Below are 24525 nucleotides of genomic sequence, written 5' to 3'. Positions count from 1 at the left end.
GCCGCAACGACGGAAATGACAGATGGACACTAACCTATAATCATCACTGAGTCGGCTCGTGTCGATGGTTACGCGAGTGGTATGTGCTCGACTGAGGAGTGCTGCTGGGGGCAGGCCTGACGTAGAGGGCCTCTATGCAGGCAGACGGCAACGGAAGAGCCAAGGGGGTCCCTTGTTGCTTGAATTGATGGTCCTGGAAGCGATTCGCGCTTTGGCAGGCGAGAATCAGGCAATCCGGACAGGCGTTGAGGATGATCGGGGGTGAGAAAGTGGCAGAGGTTGCATGCGCTTCCAGTTTACGGACGAGGGTGCGTCGACGCCTGCATGAGAGTATTAGCCTTGCATTGCTTGAACGTTGTCGCGGCACACTCCGGCATCCAGATGCCTTGGCCCGGAACGCCTGAATTTGGGCGAGTCCTGGTGGTCGTCGTACCTTTTTTTGCAAAGAGGGCGTGCTTGGTAATGTGGCTGGATCGAGTGGACGAATTCACAGCGGGCGTGTCGGCGACGTGGTGAGGGCCCGTCAGCCGTGTGGAACGGTCGATGGGCGGTGAGGAGGGTGGGAGGCGATGTGGAGGAACAGGGCGGTTGGCGACAAACACGTCGTCGACGGAGAGCGACCGAATCTGTTTGTCTGGGGTTACAGCAGAAGGATTAGCGTTTTTTGGTTTTTTTTTTGGAGTGCGCGGTGCTGAGGCAGCGTCGCAACGGTCCGCCGCTCAAGAGAAGCACATGGAGAGGTGGCGCGCGGCGCACCGAATGAGACAATGGCTCAAGGGCGCGAAAAGCAGCGGGAAATGCGGCAGGCGTCGTCTGGACTGGGGAGGAGCTCGCACAACAGCAGGCAAGCAGGTCGCACAAGAGTCTAACCTCATGCGCAGCGCAAAGCTAAGGCTGAAGGGCGGCGGCGAGCGAGGGCGGGGAGCGAAGAGAGTGGACCAGACGCAGGCGTGGGGAGGCAATGGGGTGGGTGAGGACGTACAGTAGCAATTGAGGTGGACCTTGGGAGGTGGAGAGTGGAGGTGGCGAAGAGGGAGATGGAGTCGAGCGGAGGCGGAGGGGGAGAAGAAGCGGTGGGTGGCGGTGGGCGGGAGGGAGGGAAGCGGTCGGAAGGGAGCGGCGACGAGAGGGAGGTACGGTCGTCGTGGTGGGATTGGATTGGAATGACTGGCGCTCGGCCTGCAGCGGCCTGGAGTCGCGCGGGGACTTGGAGGGAGTTCCGGTGGTTGAGCTGAGGCAGGAGAGAGGAGAGGAGCGAGAGAGAGAGAGAGATGGAGCGACGAGAAGGAAGAAGCAGTGGTGGATGATGGCGGGGTCCCCGGGCGTGCTTTGGACGATCTCCGCTTTGCTTGGGCTGGCTTGGGTCTTTATTATTGCTGGTGCCGGCTTCGGCAGAAAATGGGCGACGCCGCCGAGAGCGCCAGAATTGGATTGGTTGGAGGGCGAGTGTAGAGTGCAGTATAGAGCAAAGGCAAGGCAAGGCACGAATTAATTCCTTTCCCTTTTTCCCCAACGCCTCGCCGGGGCCCATGGCGGAATATATGGGCGTCTTGCAACCTGACAGCCACACCCTTGGGTCACGTTTGGCTCCAGTCTCAGTCTTCGTTGCCCTCCGCTCTGCCCTCGTTCTCGCAGTGCCCACCCCACCGCCACACATGCTGAGACAGGCACACCACACCACACCACACCACGTCCAGGATCGCCAGCTCTGTAGGTACCTACTGTACCTACCTACCTTGCGCATTTCTCTCCCTCCCTCACACTCCTCGACCACCGACTCGGACATCGACACCACACCCACACCACACTACACCATCAACAAGATACGACACCTCTCTGCTGCGCTCGTCCCCTCTCCCGCCGCCGACCTGGTCCTGCTCCTGCCCCTGCTCCTGGCCCCGGCACTCCTCTCGTCTCCGCCGCGTCGCGCTAGCTCCTGACGTCGTCTTCTCGTCAACAAACCACCTATTCCTCCCATCCATCTCCTCTTCCTGCTCTACCATCCTCCACATCACACGTCGCCCTCTCTGCCAGCCCCAGCCTGCGCTGTCTAAGACCCACCTCGAATCATCTGCACGCAATCGCCGCAATATTCGCCGCCGTCCCGACGCGCTAGCCCGCCTTCTGCTCCCACCTTTTGCCCGCCGCCGCCGTCGCTGTCCCCCATCACCACCTATACGAGCGCCGCCGATCGAGTAGCACTGCGCGCCAAGCACCAGCCTCTGCCGCCCCGGTGCTCCATCCACCGGTTCCCCAGGCGTTGCTCCTCCAACACCGCCGTCATGGCCTCGGCCTCGTTTCGCGACTCGATCAACTCTTTGGGATGGAGTCGGCGCGATCCTGACCTGCCCGTCAATACCACCTCCCAGTCTACCCCCATGTTGGGCAGGCTCCAGTCGCTGAACCCTTTCGCCAACGGTGGCGGCTATGTTAGGCTGCCCACCCACGAGAACCCCGGCGCTCCCCTGCCTGCGCCTTCGAGACGAGAGGAAGAGGAGGGTTGGTTTGCCCGTGAGTCTTTCTTGCTTGCTTTCTCTCTCTTTCTCTCAGTAGTTCCTGCGTGCTCCCTTCCCTGCTCCGCATCTCGCTCGCTTGCATGCGCGGGTCCAACCTAAACCACCCTGCCAGCCAACTCGACGTGCCTCTGGCTGACTGCTCCAGTGAGCCGATGGGATAGGCTCCTCGTCTTTGGCGGCCTCAACCTGGCCGCCGCCGCCATGTTCATCACTTGTTTTGCCCTAATGCCTACGGGCATCTTTGTGCTAAAGCCGACAAAGTTTGCCGTTCTGTAAGTGCCGGTACGACTGCTACCACAAGCACCACCACCACACCTCCCAAATGTCCATGTCGTCTCGCCCGACCCGCTTTCATGCATTTTGACAGGCCGGGCGGCCTGCCGTGGCGACGTCGTCTACATCAAGACGGCCCTGAGCCACGTTCCCCTCCTGAGACAAAGGCCCACACCCACCAGCGATCATGCGGGTGCTACCTGCGGTGCACTGCAGATGTCGCTACCTAATCTCAACTTCTCTTCTACCCATGTTCCAATCATCAGCTGGCAGCCACGCAGGGATCCGCGCCCGCTAACGCTCGTTCTTCTCTCCTCAGCTGGACCATGGGCTCCGTCCTCTTCCTGGCCTCATGGGCCGTCATGATGGGCCCAAAGCAGTATGGTGAGCATGAATCCAAGCTCCACCCCGTTCCCTTTTGCTCGAGCTGACAATCCTCTTTTGGAATCCAGTCCAGCATCTCGTGTCTGGCCCGCGTCTGCCCTTTACGGCCGCCTACTTTGGCACCATCGCGCTGACGCTCTACTTCTCGCTCGGGGTGAGTAGACATGTCCCGTCATCCTTGCAATCGATAAACTTGCTTTCGCATCCCCTTCCCATCACCAAGCCTCGTCCTCGTCTGCTGCATCCCTGTCGCGCCACCACCACTTGCTCCTCCTTCCCACCACCCCACGCTAGGCGCCGCATGCGATTGCTCGTGTTGACGTCTGGGGCGCGTGATTGCGCTATAGCTACACTCGACCTTTCTCACCCTCATTTCGTCAATCGCCCAGCTCATCTGTCTGCTGTGGTATCTCGTCTCCTATTTTCCGATGGGATCTTCCGGCCTGCGCTTCGCTGCGCGCTTTGGAGGCAACCGAGTGGCGGCCTGGATGAACGATTAGAAATGCCGCCGGCCGCTTGTGCTGCTACTGCTGCTGCTGCCGTGCATGGCATGGGCTGCGTGCGCGTCGTCCCAGACATGGCGACGCGTCGCTGCTCCCCAAGAATTCAAGACGTTGCGAATGAAATGGCCTCGCTGCCTGCTTGTATGTCACCGGTGCCTGACCCTTGGGAGTCATTTGTTGACATGTCCGTGTCTCTGATTATTTCCCATGTCGAGAGGGGAGACGAAAAAGCATCTTGCTCAGGCATGGACAATCATCTGCCCACCGCTCGGCTTACTCACCGCGAACCCCGTCTCAGCTTCGCCAATCACGACGCGCGAGTTCCTACATCCACCAACGCGGATAATGGCGCCTTGCGTGAGATGCAACGCTCACGGCTCAGGGCCCTTTTCCGGATCGTCCAATACTATGTCGTCGTCCAAGGCACGCATGATTTATCAAGCACGACCTATGATTCTCCATCCGCCACAGTGTGCCGGTTTACGATATTGGTTTCTCCCATGCTACCTTTCTGACTCTTTTTTTGATTCCAAAGCAAGCCTTCAGAGCCATGCGCCGTATCCAAACCCCCCCGAGACGCGCGGGCAAACTAAAACGAGGCTGAAGCAACATGTCCGGTCGTCTTGTCTGAGGCGCAGCGCCTCGCAGTTCTCTTAGCAGCCATGGTGACGATGACGCTGTGGATGCGATGACTCGTTTCCTCTGATGACCCCGGCAGCCATCATCATCCGTCCCCAGTCGTGCTTTGTGCTCAGGGCCCCGGCCTGTCAAGGCCAGACAGACAGCGGCAGCAAGCCGTCAGCCCTGCCTTGCCCTGCTGCTGGTCGGGGCCACACGGCGACCTTCCGTGCGCTCCCGACGCTTGAGCGTCCACTTGTGTTGCCCACACCACGGCCTGCAGACCAGGCCCAGGGAGAGCCAGACGGTCGGGAGAATTGTCAGGCAGCGCGGTTGGTCGACAAGGTGCAAACAAGGCAGCGCGGCGCCGCCGCAGCGCCAAACACACGGCAGCAGTGATTTTATTTTCTTTTTCTTCTGCTTTGCATATCGCCCTGAACACCGTACCGAGGCAGTGGGCGGTGACGGCGCGCGCGGACACAATGCCACTCAGTGGACTCAGTTTGCACACCACACCATGGACATGGCTACCCGGCTAGCTCGCTACTTGTTGTAGACTCGCCACCCCACCCCCCAGCAGTAGTCGCATCGCAGACAGGCAAATGCCGTCCCCCCGTGTCCCCGTCGTCATCGTGCCGTCACGGCCTCTGTTGTCGCGCCCGTTCGAGGGACCAAGAGACAGACTGCATGCGCACGCAGGCTTCCGGTCGAGACGGGCAGGCAGCGTGCGGTGAAGAGTGCGTGCGGTGCAGCGCCCACGCGGACCGTCGTTGCTATTAGCTCCAAGAACTAGCTGCGACTAAAAGCTTAGCGCCGGAGTCCTCACAACGACGACCCAGTGCAGCCCCGGCTTCCCGCCCAGCCCACGCAGCCAATCCGTCGGCCTCCTGTCATTTATCCTCTATTTCGTCTGCCGGCAGCTAGCTAGCTACCACTCTACCTGCCGACCTCTAGCTGCCTTCCTTCCTACCTACCTACCTACCTACCTACCTGTTGTCGATCTCTAGCTAGGTAGCTAGCTTGCCCGTCCAACTAAACCAACCAACCTCTCCCGCATCCCATCTTATCCATCTTATCCGCTCGCTCGCTCGCGCGCATCCGTCAGTCTGTCACGCTCTACTTTGCCATCATCCATAGACCCAGGCCAGGCCAGGCCAGGCGTCCGGTTATCCTGCCCACCCACTACACTACAAAGCTACTCCACGCCATGCCATCCGTCATGCACGTTCTTCCTTTCCTCGGACGGGCCTGACCGTCCGTCGACGTGGCGGGCGCCCGCTTGTCCGCTCCCTTTTCTTCGATGCCTTTCAGCGTGATAGCCACAGTTTTTCTTTGATGTCTGCTTTGACTGGCTATTCATCCTTTGCCCATCCGTCCATCCTCCCTCGCGTCGCCGCCGCCGCCGACGATACGGTCACCTCCTCTCCTATCTCTCTCTCTTTCATCTGAACTACCTCTCCACCCACCTCCCTCCCTCTATCACTCCCCTAAACCCCATCCCACCCCACCCCCTCTCAACAGCTCCCTCCCCAAACCAAACCAAACCAAACTAACCCTCCACATCCCCATCCGCATCCTCATCCCTGCCGCCGCCGCCGCCGCCGCCGCTACCCCCCGCATGCACCCACCTCCCACGTCCGCCGCAACTCTAACTCGACTCTCGCTTGTCAACCCTCTCTAGGCCGCTACCTTGACCCTGTCCGTGCGCATCTGGGAGCTATGGCTGCCAGTCTGCTGGCCTGCCCTGTTTGCATGGGCCTCCCTGCTACTGCTGCTGCTGCTGCGATGATGGCGTGGGAAAGTGGGCAAGTGTGTCTGCGTTTTTTCCAGAATGATGACGACGATGTTGTTGATGACGAAGATGCTGATGCTGATGGAAATGAATGCGTTTAAGCGAGACGAGATGAGGCCATGAGGCGTCTGTCTGCGCTTGGCCTGTCGGTCATTCTGCCTGTCCATTTGTCAGTCAGTCTGTTCCTGCTTACCCGCTCGCCTTTGCATTTGGCATGACATGGGGATAGCAAACGTGGGCGTACGCAGGGGGGTTGGATTACTGACTGATTAGTGGTGCGTGCGTGCGTTGACTGATGGGCGGTTGGCGCGTCTGACAGGCGCAGTGCGGTGGTGTAGGTTGGTGAGGGTAATGGCAATAGTAATAGTAATGGGAAGGAGACCAGGGAAGGGGGGAGGGGGGGGGGGGGGGGAAAGGGGGAAGTGGTGATGCTACTGTCCATCGTCCAGCACAAAGCACACAGCACAGCGCGCAACAAATGAGTCAGTGGAGTTGGTTTGCTTTTTCTAATGGATTTGGCGTGTAAGGGACAGAGCTGGTATTCTCTCTCCATTACACTCAAGTCCACTCCCTCCCTACATTACTCAACCAGCCCTCAAGCATACATACTCCAGCTCGCTCCTAGCTGGTCAACCTGCCTACCTTACGCAGCATGACATAAGCCGAGCCCAGTGCAGCCCCCCCCCCACCCTTTCCGCCACTCTGACGCCACGCGCCGGCGCCTACGGCACAGTGGAACAATGTAGTCGAACAGTCGCCTTCAAGATGGTTGATTCTAACTGCCTTTGACCAGACAGCATGGCATGGTCTGATAGGGATAGGGAAAGATGGAAAGAAGGAGGGAGGGAGAGGGCCCCATCTCTTCTTGGCATCATCATACATCCATATCTACATCTACAGTCAATAGACTTGTAGTTGGTAGTTCTCAACAGACTGCTTTCTGTGTATACAACTGTCTCTGTCTCTGTCTCTGCCTCCACATGAAGCAAACCATGCAGCAAGTGCCTTCGACTCCATGGACGGGAAGGAAAGCAGAGACGCACCTCAGGCAAGACAGTCAGTCCGCCAGACATCTACCTCTGCACGTCCATCTGTCTGTCTATCTGTGGTGGTGTACATCGCATATGCAAGCAAGCAAGCGCACAACCGACGCACGCTCCACACTTTATCCCACTGCTGCTGCTGCTGTTGCTGCTCTCATTCGTCAATCCGCCCCTCCTCTTTCCTCTCCCACTCTACCGTCCATCACGCTGCAAAAAGGGGGGGACCACAGAGCAAGCAAGACATAAATGAGGAAGAGGGTCACCAGGCACCGCAGGCAGAAAGAGCGGGCGAGTGAGTCTGCCGCAGACCCACTTCTATCACGCCGGATGTAGTAGTGTGGAGGTGGAGGAGGCGAGCGAGTATAGAGCATCAAGCACACACCAGAGCGACGATCCCTTCCTTTCTCTAGTCGAAGCCAAGCGGTTGCGAGCGGCCGGCTAGCCGGCCAGCGGAGCCACAAAGAAGGTGATGGTGGTGGTGGGTAAGTGATTAAGGGCGCAGGTGGACTGACGGACTGACATACAGACTGACAGACGGACAGATTGACAGACGACTGCCGTGGTGCCTTGGGTTGATGTGACGGGATCGGCGGCGCGCAGAGCCCGTGTGTGTGTAGGAGAGGGAGATTACCGTTGACGGGCAGCTGATGAATGTAACCACCGCCGGCCGCCGACCGATCTACCTTGGTTTCCATGTATGTAGGCATGTAGGCATGTAGGCATGAAGGCCAAGGGTGGAGGGGAAAAAATGCCTCCAAGAGTAGACGGCATTTTGTGTGCTACTTCTGCGCATCGACCGTCGGTACCGTACCGGTAAGTTGTTGTCGGTGGTGGTGGTGGTGGGATACGCCGTGCCTGTGTGTAGACTGAGTGCAGGCTAGCCAGCTTGAATCCAGGTTGCACACGCCTAACCTAGATGCTTCTCGCTCTGCGCTCGGCATTCGTGCTTGCTCGCTCGCTTGCTCCACCACCACCAGCAGCAGCAGCAGCAGCAGCAGCAGCAGAAGCAGCAGGAGCCCAGTAGCACTCTGTAACAGCCCTGCCAATCAACAAAGAAATCAGACAGAAAACTTACCTATAGTAAAGCCACAGCTCCGAGACGACGATCCAGTCCAGTCCAGTCCAGCCCACCACGCCCGGCCCGAGCTAGCCGGATAGACAGACAGACAGCCAACCTGTTTGCCCATCACTTGGTTTTTTGCTTGCCCACCCTCCTGCTGCACTGCCTGCCCTACCTGGACGGACGGCAATACCCGGCGCAGTGTCATCTTGTTTCTCCTCCGATTGATGACTGACCTCCTGCTCACTCGCCTGTACCACCGCCGGTATCGCTCGCTCGCTCACGCTCTGCCAGTGAGGACTTGGCGCGGTCTTCACTCACATTTTGCTTCTCGAGATGTGCATGGTTTAAGACTGCAACCGTATCAGATCATATCGGCAGGAGAAGCGGCAGCAACAGAGCTTTAATTACCCTCAGCCAAGCGAGCTGTATTGTTTGGTGCCTCTCCCGCACATACAGTACGGTAGTAGGAACTGACGGACGGAGCAGCCAATGGGACCCCTGTCCCTGTCGCCGGCGCGCGCGCATGCTCAGCCAACGAGCAAACATCGCACACCTACCTCTGCCAGGGAACCAAGCAAGCTCTCGCATGCATGCAAGCAAGCGGTCTGCAGCTTACATCACCCGTCGTCGCCCGCGCTCCCTCTCCACCATGGATGGACGAGGGCCTGCATTCAGGGTGCGCGCGCGCGGCGATTTCCCCGCATTCGCTCTGTGATTGGCTGCGTGGCCAACAATGACGATGTGATTAGACTTGGCCTGGTGGACGGTGACGAAGATGCTGCGCAAGCAAGCAAGCAAGCAAGCAATCCACCAAGGTGCTGGCTAATACGCGTCTGCCCGTCTCGTTTGCGGCCTTGTACGAGCAGCAAAAGGTTGGCGTTTTCTGGGCCGGCCAGTCGTCCTTTGTCGGGATCAGCGCCGGCGGCAGCTCTTCCTTTCTGTGCGGCCAACCTACTGCTTCTGCTGCCGGGACTGTCGCTGTCGCTGCGGCCTGCCGTGTCGCCGTCTGCGAAACGCTCAAACTTCCCACCGTGCTGCCAGGCCAAACTTGGAGCCTACATTTGGCTTGGCTGCCTAGTTTTGTCGCCAGTTCCCGGGCGGGCTCGTCAGTTAATCTTCTTTGTTTTTTCTCGGTCGGGACACGACATAACGGGCGTCTTGTTGGTGGTAGTGGTTGTTGCGCAGCAGATTGGGAAAGCGAAAAGGGGCCGGGGTATGGCAGAGGTAGACGGCAAAGTGTCTGAGACCATGGCGAAAGCTGAAGCGGCGAAAAGTGCGGGCAGCGGATAGAAACGCATTCTGGAACGCAGCCGAACAGTCGAAACTATCCAGTTACTCCTGGCCGCTCTTACCCGTGTTTGACCATTGGCGTTGGCCATGAGCCATCCAGAGTTGCTGCACGTGGAGATGGGCGGGGTGCCCCTTGACCTTGCCTTAGCACAGCACACCCTCATCTTTGGCAGGTCCCGTTTTTGGTTTGGACAGGTCTTGGGCCACCGACCTTGGTCTGATCGACATCCTGCAGCTCGTCGATGTGGTCCGTACGTCGTATCCGACTCCTACTCTGTTCACGGACCTGTCGTCCGCGGGCCGCCCGTCGTGCCGTACGCCATTGTACCTCATTTGCTTGATTTGTTTTTGCTTAGCCGCGTCCAGCGAGGCTCATTTCGTCTCGGCCCCTCCGCCCTCTCAAAAAGCAAATTTGAGAAAAAACAAGACGGAAAGGAGGCTGCTCGCCAAGGTTCGTCTTGGTCCAGTGAATATCCGGAGCAGGGTTGCTGACCACGGTTACGCTACGGAGGTCCGCGCGTGCGCGTCAATAGGGATCGCATGGGATGCGGGCGGCCGGACGGGCCCATCGCGTCCCGCGCCATGCATGCATGGCAAGTCTGCGTCGAGTACATGGATAAGAGAAATGGAGGTCGGCCTTGAACTTGGTCTGCAACGGTGGTGGTGACGGATCGGAGTTTACGGCATGCGCGGCGACGCGAGATGCGAGTGCCGCTCATTGATAATGGTGGTGGTCGAGTGCAACATCAGTGCTTGCGTCGACCACCACACTGAATAGGAAAGCGGATTTGCGGCCCCGTGGTTCTTGCGGGTGGCTGCGTGCAAGTGAACCCTGGATTTTGCTGCTACACCAAGCCTGATGGAGCTTTGGGAGGGCGGGATCCTCTCCGACTTGCCTGGCTCGGGTGCTTGCAGCAAAGTCAGATGTGTGCTTTGTGGCTGACAGGCTATACTCTTTTCGGCGTTATCGGGGTTTGGCTGGCCTTGGTGATGGTGTTGAGAGGATGGTTACGAATACTTTGGAGGCGAAGCAGCCACGGCAAAGGCTGACGGGCTTGCTCTTTCTTTGGATCCCCTTGACCATGGCAGCCTGCTCGGATGCTGGAAAATCCAGCCAAGGCACGGGACTGGCAATGTAAACAAGGGCTTACTGTGGCAGTGAAGGCAGTTTTGTGAGGCGCATCATGGGTTCTTCCTGGGTCTTTGGCTTAGACATGTTGCGCACCTGGTTGGGTAGCGATTGATATTGAAGAATCGTTGGGTTGGGGGGCGTCCGAAGGAAGCAGGAAGGCGAAACGGTGCTGGACTGAGCATGGATTCTCACCAGACTGGGTGCTGTGGACAGTCAGGGCGCGGCGATGACCGGATCCCAGTGGGCGCATGGCAGGAACGTTGGTTTCCAGTGTTGACTGTGGCCCTGCTTACTGCTGTGCGCAGAGGATGCGGACGGAGCGCAAGCTTACCTCGAGGCTGGGAGGCGACGGGCAAGGACGCTAGGTAGGGTTGTCAAAGGAGAGCTGGGCAGTCAGAAGGGCCTGTCAGGAGGGCAAGGGGCCGTGGACGAGGATAGACAGCGGTCAGCGGACTTGTGTCGATGGCAGAAAGGCCGGAGGGGAAGAGTTTGGGTGTGTCGAGGGTAGAGAGGGAGGCAGTTTGTCGATCTGCACAGCTCGCTTCGAATTCACGACGCCAGGCTAGCACATCCGGTTGCCTCTGCTGGGGAGCTGGAGCTCTTCTCGTCCAGCCTGCCGGTAGCAGTGGCGGCCAAAAGCAGCTCTGCGGGCTGCCGTGATGATTGGTCGTCGCAGTCGTGAGTAACAAATGGCGCTCGCCTTTGGTGCGTCCCCAGCGGATCGGCCCTTGAGCTTGGCTGCGCCCTGCAGCAGCAGCAGCAGCTTGGAGGGACGAGGCGAAAAGTCAGATGGACGCGTCGATAATCGAATGCTGCGCTTGCGGTGTTTGTCGCGCGCAGATGCAGACGGGACGCGGGCGAGGGCGCTGGCTGGTTGGTGGTGACGAGAGGAATGGATGGGGTCGCGTCGGAAATCAATGCGCGAGTCCTCTCAACTCCAACACCACCTCCTCTGCCGTGCGACCTGCGCAAGGGGGTCACCCAACAATCTTCTTGTCCTCGTGTATTCTTGTCTCTGTCTCAACGGTCTGCCACGCTCGACGAGGGTGTGCTGCCTCCAACCAGCATCTATACCCGCGTAAAATAGGCCTGAGGGCACACACGGCCCCCCAAGCCTGCGAGATGGCTTGAGATCTGTGTTTCAGCTTCTAAAGACGATGGCTACACATACCAGACTGACGACGCCTCTGCCCATGTGAGCGGAACAATTTGCGGCCAAACTTGAGCATGCGCATCCCTTGTTCAGACACCAAGGCACCGCAGCAGCACCATCCCCTCCATTATCTGGTAATTCTCCGTTTGGGTTGTGGTCGACTGACCGGATATTGTCGTTGGATGCCTACACCCTATCCACCCATCATCATGACTGCTTGCAGTCTCTGACGGGCATCACGATAGAATATGACGCGTTTCAGCCCTCTTGATCTGACCACATGCCACAACTTACGCAATGAGAAAGAGCGGTCAAAGTGCCGGAGTTCAATTGATAGCATGTCTCTCCATTGCCAAGGAAGCCGAAGACAGCCTCAGCCATGCAGAGCAAGACCTCAGCCACGACGCAATGGCTCTTCTCGCCACCTCGCTCGTCTTTGGGAATCTTCCGGGCTTGATGGTCTTGCCTCAAAGCTTATCCAAGTAGGGGCACCACGAATACTCGTTCAGAACCTTGGCTGATGCCTGGTGTTTGCACCAAGCTGGGTGTATCGTTTCTGGGAGAAAAGGCAATACGATGGAAAAAGCAAATTATCTGAACCCCACCTGTTGATTCACAGAACCCATGTGTGGATGGAATGCTCCCTGGAACAGCAAGTGTTGGAAACTATCATATTGTGGCGCAAACCAAGCAAAAATGAATTTGGTTATTCAAATTCCGCCCTTCCCGTGTAGTTTCGCCGACTTTTTTAGAGTTGCGCAAGCTCGGCCGCAGATATAGAAACGGAAAATCATCTTGAGTGAATACACGTAGAGCAGATAGGCCTGAAGAGTTGGCTATGTCTGAAGACGACGCTCCACACGCTTCAAATAGCACAATCCATATTGCATCACACCCTTCATACCAGGCCCTTCCCACCACACGGTGTTGTTGCTGCATCCATAGCTGTCAAATCTACAAATACCCAGGTTTTCTTACAGCACTCACCTCCCCCAAGCTCGTCAAGGCTCGCAAAACTTACGAAACTTCCATCGCACACTAGAGCATTTCCAAAGCCTCCATTGCTAGCTGTTGTGCAAACCGAGTGGTGGCGATCCCTCGATTTCGCCTGGAGTTTTCTCCGATTGTGGAGTCTTTCGAAGGGAACTTTGCATAGAGCTGCGGGTAAAAATTTCAAAGTTTGAAATGCTCTGAATGATATGCGAACGAAACATGTCCCATCGTGTTGAAGGCTTGGGCCGGGACTGCGCGCAATCAGTGAGGCTCGGGTCTTTGTTTTTGCATCGGCTTTGTTTTGGGAGGTGGGCGATCCTCCTTTGTTTGCCTGCACTTGTCTGCGGAGACTTGAGTGTGGTCTGAGGACAAAGTGATTTCTTTGCTGCTCAATGAGCCGCCACTCTATTCACCTGTGCGTGAGGTGACTGGCGCCGGCGGCGACATCAGCATTTCGACGACGGCAAGAGAAAGTTGCCACACTACTAGGCTGGCGAGAATGAGTAGGAGAATAGTAGAAGACTGACTGTGGCGGGGTGACGGTAAGAAAAATCCATCTGTGGTGAAGTGATGGCGGCGGAGACGGTGCGGCGGCATCAACACCACGCCGATGGCGACGATGGCAGCGAGCATCGTCACCAGCACCCGACGACGACGGCAACAATCACCACAACGGCACTACCTCGGTCAGCTGCGAGTGGAGCCCCTCTATATAAACCAAAAACGCAGTCATCATCCCATTCACCAGGTTACGGGTCCGGTGGTGTGGTCAATTGGTAGGCGAGTACACATCTCGCTGCCTCCGCCTCTGCATGCGCCTTACCCCCTAACCTGGTGGTCTGGAGTTCGAGACTTGACCGGGTCTCGTCCTCTGAGAGGGTTTCCGCGCGTGGGCAGACGTAGGGAGCAGGATTGGGCCCGTCCTGCGACCGAACTGTTTTGACTGTTGACATTACCTTTGTCAATGTTCTTTTTGCTTTTAGCCAGTAGCCACTGAAGGCAGCCAGTCTTTTTGCAGAAGTGGTGACTTGTACGGCCGAACCCATTTGCAACAGCAACCTCAACATCCTCAAGTGCATATTTGCAAGATTGGATGGTGTTAGTGATCTATTCCGCTGCAAGCTTGGGCTTCTTTGCCTCTGGACCTTGCTCGAGATCTGCCGTCTGCTTTTCTGCTCCCGTCATTCCCAGATTCACCTCGTCCTTCCAGTACACGTCCCAATTGTACTTGATTGCCTCGTTGCCCCAAACACACCAGCCGGCGACGGCATACCTCCCAAACAACTCCAACCCAGCATACTCTCCCTCCCTCTTGTTCAGAACGAGCTCCTCCACCAGTGACTTGATGCACGGTTTTCTACTGTGCAGGTCTGGCACCGCCGCCACGACCCTCCTCTTGATCGTCTCTTGTCCGGCAAACACCTGGCTCTCCGGCTGCATCCAATCCGAGACTCGGCCAACCAGCAACACCTCGTGCGGCTTGCGCCATCCACTGGAAAGAGGGCTCTGCGGGACGCCAGACACAGTCGTCTTGAGCCAAATCCACTCTTCCACCAAAGCGACGCCCCAGTGCTCAAAGAGGCCACCGGGTCCAAGGACGCCTTGTCGGACACGCTCCGAATTGGTGATCCACACGCAGACAACACCGTTCGGTGCAATCACCATGTCGATATCCATCTTGAGTAGCATAGTCTTTAGCTCTCTGAGGTTGTAGGTCTGGTAGCCCTTTTTGTGCCGGACCGACGCGTTGGGCCATGGAGGGTCCATTACGACGAGGTCGAACTTTCTAGGATGGCCGTAGTCTTGTGATAGGCTTCTTATTGCTGAGCGCAAATGGCCTGATTCGCGACAGTCGGATAGGAGGAAAGATGCACATGGAGGGATCTGGAAGAGCCTGGGGTTCTGGGATTTCATGTTCGTGATGGCTATGGTGACGGGAAACCGCTCTGCATTGTAGAAGCAAGAGTCGTACTCGTCGCTGTCCAACCCTTCGATGGATTCTGTGACGTGGGCTTGGCTTTCATTCTTGCCGTCCTGCTGCTCTCGCCATGTCTGCCGTTGGTTCAAGGCGAGTGAATGTGGATCGTCTTTGACTAGCTTGGCCAGCATTTCGGCCGGTATTCTCAAAACTTGTCCTTCGGCTGTATCTGGATCGCTGCAATCTTTTTCCATAGACGTAGTCGTCTCCTCAAGTTTGCGCTTCTTCAAGGAACCTTGCACGCTTTGCGGAGGCGCATGCTCAAGCGACGGGAGGCTTCTAGGCAGGCACCACTGTTGGTTGCTCCGGTTGGCTTCAATGTGGCTCAGGGCGGCAAGCGACAATTCCTGGTAGGACCGATGCAGTCCTTCGTCGAAACCATTGGGATTGGTCGCAAGATTCGAGTTTTCATGCAGCGGTCCGCCGTATGGCTCGGCTGGGGGCTCGCGTGAGAGCAAAAGCGAGCGAATTGGATGCAACTTTGTTCCTTGGGCAGCGGCGATGGAGGTCGGAATGTCTAGAAGAATGACTGTGCGATCATAGTTTTGGTAGAGAATTGGATTCATGCTGAGAGTCGACGGAGTTTGCAGGCTGTGCGGATGGATTTGGGTGGAGGTCTTCGCGAAGAGACGGCACGGTTCTCGAAAAGTTGGAGGATCTCAAAGATCGATAGAATTGGCGCAGGACTTGTATTGCTCAAAACACATAAAGATCAAACACGGCCGATTTATGAATGACTTGATTGAAACAGGAATGAAAAAGCAGACTTTTTCTTCTGGTAACGCTTGAGAACATGGTCCAAGGAAAGAATGGGTGACAGACCCTGAATGGATGAGGGACCCTGATCGTTGGCACTGTATTAACACCCCTTATCACAAGGGTATTTCAGGACAAAGGGCCATCGTGATGGAGCAGTAGTTGGTGTTGAGGCATCGGAAGCGGTCTCGGCTCCAGGTGGCGGGCCGAAGGACCGGACTGGAATTGAACTGGACCTCGGCCTATAGGCATTACGGGATTTGATGTCGCTGCCGGTGCACTCAACTCCTCCACCGGCCCACCTCCACAACCAGGACCCTCGCCCCGCGTGCCATCCAGCCAGGCCGCCGTCAGTCGCCTCCAGACCAAGGGGATGCCAGAGAGCATCCATGGCGGCCATGCCTCAGAGGACCCGCACCTTATCCAACTCGTTGACCTTCCACAACCATCTCACCAAACCCCGCCATCCCCGATGACCGCTCCGGTAGCGCACGCCGCCCCTCCGCAACGTCTTGACTCGAGAAGCGAAGGGCTCCAGCCTCGGCCGAAAATGGAAAAGCAGAGCTGGGAGTACATTGTCAAGAGCGGGCTTGCAGGCGGAGTAGCAAGTTGCGCTGTAAGGCTATACTTGACGACGTCAAAGAACTATCCTGGCTAACAAGGCACGACACAGGCAAAAACCGTCGTTGGCCCTCTCGACCGCGTCAAGATCCTCTTGCAAGCATCGAATCCACAATTCGTCAAATACAGCGGCTCCTGGTTGGGGATTGCTCAAGGAATGGGCGCAATCTACAACCAGAACGGCGTGCGGGGGCTCTTCAAAGGACACTCGGCAACCCTTTTACGCATCTTTCCCTACGGTGGAATCAAGTTCCTCGCGTACGAACAACTCCGCGCCGCCATCATTCGCGACAAATCGCAAGAGACGCCCGTCCGCCGCTTTCTCAGTGGCTCCTCGGCCGGCATCATCTCCGTCTTTTTCACCTACCCGCTCGAAGTTATCCGCGTGCGCCTGGCCTTTGAGACCCGTCAAGACTCTCGTTCGACCTTTTCGACCATTTGCAAAAAGATCTACAACGAGCGAATACCCCCGAGACCCGTCCCTGGCGGCAGCCCTGCTCCCGTCGCCGCTGCAGCAGCCACCGCTCAGGCCGTCACTCCTCGCCATGGCCTTGGAAACTTCTTCCGCGGCTTCACTCCCACGATATGGGGCATGTTCCCGTACGCCGGCGCTTCGTTCCTCACACACGACACGGCATCCGACCTGATGCGACATCCGCGGCTCGCGCCCTACACGACGTTACCCAACACGGAGGGCGGACGGCCGTCGACCAAGGGCAGTCATAGAGATGGCGACGGCGCACAAGAAGAAGCGCGGCGCAACCCCAAGAAGCCCGCTCAGCTGCGGTATTGGGCTGAATTGGCCACGGGCGGGCTGGCGGGCTTCGTCGGGCAAACCGTATCATATCCGCTCGAGGTGATCCGGCGACGCATGCAGGTCGGCGGCGTGGTGGGCGATGGCCACAGGCTCGGCATGGCCGAGACGACGCGCACCATCTTCCTCGAGCGCGGGTGGCGCGGCTTCTTCGTCGGCTTGACCATTGGCTACATCAAGGTGATTCCGATGGTTGCGACGAGCTTCTTCGTGTACGAGAGGAGCAAGTACTATCTCGGCATATGAAAGCAACCGGAGCTGCGGCTGGAGGGGACGGGAGACGGTGCTGGAAAGATGAGGGCTTCTGGGTGGGTTTCGGTGTTTCAGTCGGCTGGCTGTTGTATTCGGTTTCTCATATCATTGGCATAGCATGGCGTTTAGAGGACTCGGCCGTCGTCGTCGTTGGGATTCGACAGATATGTGAGTACAGAAGGTATACTCTTTTTGTCCCCGTCGTGGAGGAGTAGAAGCAAGTAGAGCTGATAGAAATGACTCTTCATATTGCTACTTGCCGGGCCTCTTTCGCTGGACACGTCGTCGTCATGAATCCAGCCAGCCTCCATTCTTATGTTGAATGCGAGAGACGCGTCCTTATTCGCTTGCCTTCCTACGGCCACATTACTTACCACTCACACAATGCGGCTCGGACAATTTGTAGCGGGAGTGACAATACAAAAAACAGGGGCATCGTGACGGCCGAGCCTCTCTCGAAGCGGAGAGCGTGACCTCGACACTTCTACGACGGCTTTGATTTTGCCCGTGGTGCCTCTAGACGAGGAGCAGGCAGAGTGAATGGAGTATGTGAGAGAAAATGTATCGTTAAGACGTCAAATCATGACCGCGTAACTAACACCACACGCACCGCATCTAGAGGTGTACTGTACAAGCGCCGGCGACATGCAAGAAGTCGATCGAGTACACGACAACGACGAGGACAAAGCACCGCCACCGCAACTCCAGGCTGCAAAATGCATGCAAACCGCCAAACATATTCGACGCCATGCCATGATGCCACACCACATCTACGCCCACGCCAACAGCGCGCCAACAGCCGCCACAACCAACCACACGGCGCCATGCCTGCAGACGACGCTCGCCGCGCCGCCCGTCGACACATACGCGACCTCGGGGTAGCCGACGGCCTCGACGCCGTCGACGCGGCAGATGGTGCTGCAGCCCTGGGCGGCCTTGTGCTTCTTGCGCTTCTCCAGCACAGGGATGCCACTGCTGCGCTTCTTCGCCTTGCTCTTGCTCTTGCTCTTGTCGGCCCAGCTGCTCAGCGAGTCGACCATGCCGGCCGGCCAGTCCCACACGCTGGAAGAGGGGGAAGAGGAGAAGTCGTCGTCGTCCTCGACGTCGCTGTCCCAACCGCGCCGCACCACGGCAGAGCTGCCGCCCGTCGTGCCGAACTGCTCCTCCATCCACTCGCGCTCCTCCAACAGGTCGACGCTGCGCCGTTTGCGCTTGCTATCAGCGTCGGGCCCGGCGCGCGGCCCGCTGGTGTTGAACACCATCTGCACCCACTGGACATGGAACTCGGCGGCATCGCCCTCGGTCATGTTGCCGCTCCACGAGCCGCCATTGCTCCACATGTTGAGGTACAGGGCGCTGGGCTTGCGGGGCACGCTGTACGTGTTGGTCGCGACCATCTTGCCGTCGAGGTACCAGTTGACGCGGTGCGGCAGCCAGTCGATGCGGTGCTCGTGCCACTGCGTCCAGTCCTCGCCCGCGCCGTCGCTGGCCGGCATGGTGACGTTGATGCTCGCCGCCTCGATCTCGTCGCCCCCCTTGTCCACGCTCGGCTGGTTCGTGTATTGGTACTCGTTGGGCCCGTACTGCGTCAGGATCTCGATGTCCGACTCGTTGTCGTCGTCGTAGTACGTGAAGAAGCCCGCGCACGCGCCCGACGCGCCCACCACCCGCGCCCACATGCGCACCGACGCGTGCAGCATGTTGGCTTGGTTGTTGGCCAGCTCGGACGCTGAGCTGAAGTCGGCTAGCCGCGCCACTCGCATGGTGAGGTATGTTGGGTACTCGCTGTCGCTGTTGCCCGTGTCGCTGGCGTTGGATTGCGCTGTGCGTTGCTGCCGTTAGCCTGGTGCTCCAGTTTTGCGTGGGGAAAGAGCGAGGGAAAGTATCAAGGGGGCATAACTCGCGCCAGGGGGTGCGGTGGTGCTCAAGCAAAGACCAACAAACATACTGATATAAACATTCTGCGCCGTATTAACCATGCGCACCGGAAAATCCGCCGTCGCATTGCTCGTCCAACTCTGGATATCCCAGTCATTCATAAACTGCGTGCCATTAAAGTAGCCCGCATCGTCGGCGGCGACGGGCTCGGTCCCCTGGTCCTCGTCGTTGCTGACGACGTCGGGCACCGTGTACTGGTCCGCCGACGTGGCCAGCGAGCGGAAGTCGTAGAAGCGGTGGTACGAGAAGTACTCGCTCGAGTTGTGCGACCCGGAGCCGATGGCGTAGCAGCTGCAGTTGGCCGAGTTTTGCTTCAGGTCTTGGTTTGCTGAGGCGTCGTCGCCGCTGTTGTCGCTGTCGTCGGCGCGGGCGAAGCGCGAAAAGGCCAAAAGAGAGACGAGAGGGAGCGTCAGCATCGAGTGCGGAGGGACCATCTTGACAGGGGTGCTGCTGCTACTCCTGTGGTGGTTGGTGGTCGAAAGCCACTGGCAAAATCGAGCAAGGATCGTCGGGTGCAACACAAAGCAGACGGAGAAAAACGAGAGACTTCGATGAAGATGATGGATCAAGAGAGCAAGACGCAAGGCTGCAGACCTACTGTTATTGTCTTCGCTTCAAAGCAGGCCACGAGACACACGATTGGGGCCACAAGGCCAGGCGCAGCGCAGCGCAGCAGCTAGAGCGCGAACGCCGCCACTGGACAAAAGGGCGCCAGTGAAGCTGGACGAGTCCACCAACGCCTCCCGAGAGATGATGGGGCTATTGGCGCTGTAGCTCGTATTTGCGCTGTCTCTGCCCTGGTCGCTGCGCCCCCATCCAGCCTACGCCGTCTCGTTCCTGTCGACCACATTTGATTTTCCCACAGCAGCCTTGTCCCAAGCGGTCGTGGGCTGAGTCTGGCCAGAGTCAACACCAACAGTCGTGGCCTGGCACCGTCGCTTCAGTCATTTGCTCGCTGTGGATTGCAGGAGTAACTCATAATAAGCGCCCGTCCAAGGCTTGTCGCGAAGCTTGACAACCACATGGCTACCGGGATTTGCAACCCAGCCATCAATCCTTGGCGCTGCGACAGTTTCGACGCAAAGCCCCGTTTGCGGTGTTTGAAGGTGATGATGGCCGGCGGCCTGGATTAAACAGAATCCTTGGATGGACCTGGATTATGTACAAATTTAGACCTGGAAGTCTATATAAACCTCCGGCTCGCAATCCAACGGAAGACAAGCCTGCTAGAAATTTTGTTCGCACACAAGGAAATGGGAGTGATGTAGCGACGTGAATGTGAGGGAAGTTGTGATGGGTCGGCCATGGGTAACGTATATCCAAAAAGCCGCTGCGTCAAGGGAATCGATGCTGACTGTTGATGGGGTGTTGAGATGCAAAGCAAAGAAAAAAAGGGTGGTTGCAAAGATCGTTGGAGATGCGAGAAAGAAAAGGGGCAGCCAATTTTCAGATGGCAGAGCTGCACATGATGTGGTCAAAGCAAAGCAAATTCGGGGAGCGCTTTCCAAAGGATACCCGTTTCGTCATGAGGCAAAAGCGACGGGGGAGAAGTGAACAACCAATCAAAACTCCACCAAAATATCAAGTCGACGCAGAAAACGCAAAGAAACGACTAGAAAGAAACGGTGCTTGAAACAAAACAGTGTAATGGGGTATTGCCTCATCATTCCCTCAGCGATCGGGTGCTGGGCTTGCCCGGGCAGACGTGAAAGGGTCATCCTGAGACGTTTCGTCGGAACTGCCTTGGGCTCCTTCATCGGCGTCAAACCAGCTTTCTCCGGATCGATCCTCTTCCACCCTAATGGTGGGGATTGACCTAGACGACATGGTGGAGTCTCTGTTGCTTGGACCGGGCTCTAGTGCCAAAGACTCGCGCTTAACTCGATCGATCAGCGAGAGGCCGGCCAGACGACGTCCGTCGAATGTTGTGCGCATACTTTGAGACTGGCGCAATGTGGTGGTGGATCTCCTCTTGTGCGTCACGAAAGGACTCATCGTCTTCGACGATTTTGGTTGGCACGTCAGGGACTTCCTCGTGCTTATAGTGTTGGAGAGAACGCCGATCGGGCGTTGTAGCCGTCGAAGCCACCGACATGGACGTGCTAGAACGGTTGTGAATGAGATCCGGAGTTGGCGGGATGCTCGAGTGCCTGTTGGACGGGCGCAGGTACGAAGTATCGTCGTCGCCAACGTCGCTGGCAGCAGTGGTGTTGTCACCACCGTCAACAGTTCCCTCGGAAGAGACGGACTTGTTCCGCTGGTGTCCGTTGCTGCTCTCCTCGTCACTCTCGGCGCGTTGCGCGAGATGCAGACCCTCGACAGCGGCAGCGCACTGCTCAGAAATGTTCCTGATGATGTAGGCAATGGCGTCGGTCTTGTCGCGAAGGTGCCTGTCGGCAACATCGGCAATGCTGATTTGAGAGAGGCGCTTGCGCGAGTTCGGGCTGTTGAAGAGGCGGTTTTCCATGTTGGGGCTGAAATCTTCGCCGTCAAGATGGCTACTTCGGCTATGAGCCCGCGAAGAGGTGCGAGAATCCACACCGTCGACCCCACGGATGGTACCAACCTCTGATTCTTCTTCTGAACGCTCGCTGCCATGCTCCGTCGCCTCGTCCTCGTTTTCGTTTTCGGTAACAGACTGCTGCTCGCGTGCGGCCTCGGAAGCCGACTCGATCAACTCGGTAAAGTCGGGGTCGTTGGCGAGGGACTTGACAATGTGTTCCATGTGGTGAGCCTGGCCGTCGATGAGGGCGCGCAGATGCAGAACCACGCGCTGTGCCTCGTCCCGCTGGCGCATGAGGCCCGAGTTGGACGATTCGAGCGAGCTGAGCTCTTTCCTGTTGCGCTTCCTCTCGCGCTCCAACTCTTCGGCAATTTCTTGCTGGAGCACCAACGCCTCGAGGGCGTCGTCGCGCTGCTTCTCGGTTCCAGAGAGGCGAACGGTGAGCCTGGCAGCATCGTCCTTTTGCTGATCGATCAGGTTGGAGAGGCGGCGATTTTCTTTCTTGTGATGCTCAATCTTGACCTTGAGATCCTGCGTTTCCTTGGTGAGTTGCTCAGCAAACGACTGGAACTTGAGGAATTGCTGCTTCCAGCTCTCCAACTCCTCGACGAGAAAGTTGTTCCTCTTGGACACCTTGGTGATTTCCGTGTCCATCCGGCCCTTCAGGTTGATGTAGTCCTGCCATGCCTCCATGGCGTCGCGAGAATACTGGTTGCGTTCGCGGACGATCTCGTTGAGGTGCCTCATCGACACCTTGGTCATCAATGGTTTCTTTTGGGCGCCACCAAAGATGGCCTTGACGCCAGTGTTGCGGCCCTAGTTCATGTCAGCGCAGTCCCTGGGATGATCCGGATCGATTAGCTTACCAGTTTCTCGCACATGTGATCCATGACGTTCATGACGCTGTCCTGTTTCCACCATTCCGGACTCTGGATGCTCTCGACCTCGCCGCGCATCACAATGATTTGTCCGGCAGGAACAAGCTTACCACCACCGTACGCGGACCGGAGATGCTGCGGGACGCCAGAAGGAACGACTTCACCGTTGAGAGCCTGGGTCATGCGGTTGATCATCTTGTTGCGCTGACCCGGAGTGAGGGCGTTTGGAGGGTTCGAGGTCAGAACGAAGTTGCGGTCCAAGTCGACGAGCAGGGCGTCGTTAGGCGCGGAGAATAAGGTTCGACATTCGGCGGTCACGCCAAGAATGTACGGACCCGGTTCGTCGACCAGGCTCTTGGCATGGCGAGCGTGAACGACGGGAACGTAGAGACCGCTCCACTCGTAAACACGAACCAGATAACGCAAAGTCTCGGCAGCCACGGTCAGCATGGCGGCGTAGTGAGAAACAAAGATGATCCTGCGAGTCGGCGACACAGCGGCTTCGACGACGCCAACAATGTTTGGGATCGACAGACACGTGAAGAGCGGCCACATGGCGAAGTTCTGGAAGCCGGTGGGCGAAGACGGGAATTGGTAGCACAGGGCATAGTCCTTCATGTCGATTCTGACCAAGTCATTCAAGCGCGGGGCAGGAAAACTCAGAATGCGCGAAACTTCCTCAGCATGGAAAAGATTGGTGGCCTTGTTCCAGTGAATCCACATTCCGCGAAGGTAGTCGCCAAGGAGGTCGTACAGAGGGTACCTGGACAGAAAGCTCAAACAGTAGGGGATCCAGTACGTTTCATCAGACTGCTCGTAATAGTCGGGTTCGGTGCGCTTGCGAAGCTCGCGGATCGTTTCAGCCCTCTTGTCGTCGGCGCGAGACCAGACGCGAAGAGCGATGCCGTAGAGCGTGTGAGACGAGTCCTGTTGGAGAACGAACGAGTGGTGGACACAGTGGGGTTGGTTCCGTCCGGTACAAATCTCGACATCATGGGGAAAGCAAGCCTGTGGAAGCGGTCAGCAGAGGCATTGAGGAGGCAACGGAGCAATTGGGGCAACTTACGCGCATGGCAGCGTGCAACGAACGAGCAATCTCATTGTCTTGCTCGAGACGCGGACTGGAACCGAGAATCTCGGGCAGCCAGAACTGGCTGACGGCACCCTTCATGTGCTGGATCTTGCCCTGGGCTGGAGGAGGAGCCTTGACCCACTGCGAAGGCTCGCGCCCCACACCGCACACCATGTAGGCGTGGGTGAGGGTCTTTGGGGTGCGCTGGCCGGGTTTGGCATTTAGCTGGGAGGGCAGCGGCTGGGTGATGCGCGAGTGGAGCGACGAAGTCCGGCTGGGAATAAAGAGACTGTTCTCACCCTGGCTGGTCGAGGGGCGCTCAGCGTCGCGAGTGCGCGGACGCAGGGTCAGAGAGGGCGCCATGACGGGTGTCGATGGGGGGAGGGTAGTTGAGGGTAGCAGCGGCAGGAGGTCGGAGGGGAGAGAGACCAAGTTGGCCCTCGGGGTGGGCGTCTTCAGCGAAGAGGCGGCGTCTTGAGGAATTGGACGTCTGGCAATGGACCAAGGGGCGTGGGTGGAGTCGGGCGGGCGACTAGTTTTGGGAGTGAAGCGGAGAGTCGAGGCTGAAGGGGGAAGTCGTGGAGGACATTGATTTCAGATAGGCGGGCCAGGACGGGGGTAGCTTGGCTTGCTCCTGTTCGCCTGAGATTGGCGACCGGGGGGGGCAGAGGACTAGCAATGTCGCGGCCGGCGCCGCCTGGAGAGTTTGATTGAGGCAAGCCGCAGCGGCCAGCACGAGATCCCAGACGGCGGCAGCCGTCCGCGTGGAATCCGTTCAAAGAGGAATTGGTCTGTCAGCCATCTGCTCAAACCGACGCTAGCGCCAGGCACGCGCCAGACCCACTGCGACTGTGAGGTCTGCTCTGCAGTCAGCCCGACGCGGCCGTCTGGTGTGGTGTGGTCTGGTCTGCGCGTGGCAGATTGATGGTGGCGCGCTGCCGTTGTGAAACACC

At 57.8% G+C, this 24525-nt stretch overlaps 9 protein-coding genes across 9 annotated transcripts; 3 read left to right on the top strand and 6 right to left on the bottom strand.

Annotated features, from left to right (window-relative positions):
- Positions 1–134: 134 nt before the first annotated feature.
- J3D65DRAFT_394337 (uncharacterized protein) lies at positions 135–2034 on the bottom strand. The gene is made up of 3 exons (XM_066795881.1): positions 983–2034; positions 434–626; positions 135–320 (listed from the first exon to the last, which is right to left on the bottom strand). The coding sequence occupies exons 1-3, from the start codon at positions 1784–1786 to the stop codon at positions 226–228; spliced, it is 1092 nt and encodes a 363-aa protein (XP_066654332.1). The 5' UTR covers positions 1787–2034; the 3' UTR covers positions 135–225.
- Positions 2035–2282: 248 nt separating this feature from the next.
- On the top strand, positions 2283–3673 carry J3D65DRAFT_668381 (Got1/Sft2-like family-domain-containing protein; the record flags this gene model as incomplete). Its single annotated transcript, XM_066803113.1, has 5 exons — positions 2283–2511; positions 2662–2788; positions 3109–3173; positions 3242–3327; positions 3521–3673. 5 exons carry the CDS (start codon positions 2283–2285, stop codon positions 3671–3673), a joined length of 660 nt encoding a protein of 219 aa, XP_066654331.1.
- Positions 3674–5803: 2130 nt separating this feature from the next.
- On the bottom strand, positions 5804–6454 carry J3D65DRAFT_677684 (uncharacterized protein). Its single transcript, XM_066803649.1, has 2 exons — positions 6280–6454; positions 5804–6245 (listed from the first exon to the last, which is right to left on the bottom strand). The coding sequence occupies exons 1-2, from the start codon at positions 6300–6302 to the stop codon at positions 5972–5974; spliced, it is 297 nt and encodes a 98-aa protein (XP_066654330.1). The 5' UTR covers positions 6303–6454; the 3' UTR covers positions 5804–5971.
- A 675-nt stretch (positions 6455–7129) lies between these two features.
- J3D65DRAFT_394133 (uncharacterized protein) lies at positions 7130–8012 on the bottom strand. Its single transcript, XM_066795877.1, has one exon. The coding sequence runs from the start codon at positions 7834–7836 to the stop codon at positions 7291–7293; it is 546 nt and encodes a 181-aa protein (XP_066654329.1). The 5' UTR covers positions 7837–8012; the 3' UTR covers positions 7130–7290.
- A 502-nt stretch (positions 8013–8514) lies between these two features.
- On the top strand, positions 8515–9562 carry J3D65DRAFT_394199 (uncharacterized protein). Its single transcript, XM_066795878.1, has 2 exons — positions 8515–8627; positions 8679–9562. Exon 2 carries the CDS (start codon positions 8682–8684, stop codon positions 9480–9482), a length of 801 nt encoding a protein of 266 aa, XP_066654328.1. The 5' UTR covers positions 8515–8627; positions 8679–8681; the 3' UTR covers positions 9483–9562.
- Positions 9563–13794: 4232 nt separating this feature from the next.
- Positions 13795–15685, bottom strand: J3D65DRAFT_626703 (MT-A70-domain-containing protein). The gene has a single exon (XM_066800465.1). It carries the CDS (start codon positions 15302–15304, stop codon positions 13868–13870), a length of 1437 nt encoding a protein of 478 aa, XP_066654327.1. The 5' UTR covers positions 15305–15685; the 3' UTR covers positions 13795–13867.
- A 281-nt stretch (positions 15686–15966) lies between these two features.
- J3D65DRAFT_554531 (ADP,ATP carrier protein) lies at positions 15967–17175 on the top strand (the record flags this gene model as incomplete). The annotated part of the gene is made up of 2 exons (XM_066797186.1): positions 15967–16110; positions 16168–17175. 2 exons carry the CDS (start codon positions 15967–15969, stop codon positions 17173–17175), a joined length of 1152 nt encoding a protein of 383 aa, XP_066654326.1.
- Positions 17176–17951: 776 nt separating this feature from the next.
- J3D65DRAFT_554257 (concanavalin A-like lectin/glucanase domain-containing protein) lies at positions 17952–19535 on the bottom strand (the record flags this gene model as incomplete). Its single annotated transcript, XM_066797173.1, has 3 exons — positions 17952–18122; positions 18378–18972; positions 19126–19535. The coding sequence occupies 3 exons, from the start codon at positions 19533–19535 to the stop codon at positions 17952–17954; spliced, it is 1176 nt and encodes a 391-aa protein (XP_066654325.1).
- Positions 19536–20995: 1460 nt separating this feature from the next.
- J3D65DRAFT_554773 (AEX-3 domain-containing protein) lies at positions 20996–23935 on the bottom strand (the record flags this gene model as incomplete). The annotated part of the gene is made up of 3 exons (XM_066797201.1): positions 20996–22438; positions 22489–23508; positions 23567–23935. The coding sequence occupies 3 exons, from the start codon at positions 23933–23935 to the stop codon at positions 20996–20998; spliced, it is 2832 nt and encodes a 943-aa protein (XP_066654324.1).
- Between the last annotated feature and the right edge of the window lie 590 nt (positions 23936–24525).

This window comes from Phyllosticta citribraziliensis (genome assembly GCF_038025025.1).
Source record: "Phyllosticta citribraziliensis strain CPC 17464 chromosome Unknown J3D65scaffold_7, whole genome shotgun sequence".
In the NCBI taxonomy this organism is placed as follows: Eukaryota; Fungi; Ascomycota; class Dothideomycetes; order Botryosphaeriales; family Phyllostictaceae; genus Phyllosticta; species Phyllosticta citribraziliensis.
The sequence above is the reverse complement of the archived record's forward strand: the minus strand, read 5'-3'. Positions and strand labels throughout refer to the sequence as shown.

Bases quoted from the DNA above. Each gene is read 5' to 3' on its own strand.
- J3D65DRAFT_394133 (XM_066795877.1), bottom strand. From the start codon at position 7,836: ATGCCTACATACATGGAAACCAAGGTAGATCGGTCGGCGGCCGGCGGT.
- J3D65DRAFT_626703 (XM_066800465.1), bottom strand. From the start codon at position 15,304: ATGAATCCAATTCTCTACCAAAACTATGATCGCACAGTCATTCTTCTA.
- J3D65DRAFT_677684 (XM_066803649.1), bottom strand. From the start codon at position 6,302: ATGCCAAATGCAAAGGCGAGCGG. The intron at 6,246-6,279 runs GTAAGCAGGAAC...ACAAATGGACAG, and splicing joins CCAAATGCAAAGGCGAGCGG to GCAGAATGACCGACAGGCCA.
- J3D65DRAFT_394337 (XM_066795881.1), bottom strand. From the start codon at position 1,786: ATGTCCGAGTCGGTGGTCGAGGAGTGTGAGGGAGGGAGAGAAATGCGC. The intron at 627-982 runs GTACGTCCTCAC...CCAGACAAACAG, and splicing joins GGTCCACCTCAATTGCTACT to ATTCGGTCGCTCTCCGTCGA. The intron at 321-433 runs GTACGACGACCA...ACTCTCATGCAG, and splicing joins CGCCCTCTTTGCAAAAAAAG to GCGTCGACGCACCCTCGTCC.
- J3D65DRAFT_394199 (XM_066795878.1), top strand. From the start codon at position 8,682: ATGGGACCCCTGTCCCTGTCGCCGGCGCGCGCGCATGCTCAGCCAACG.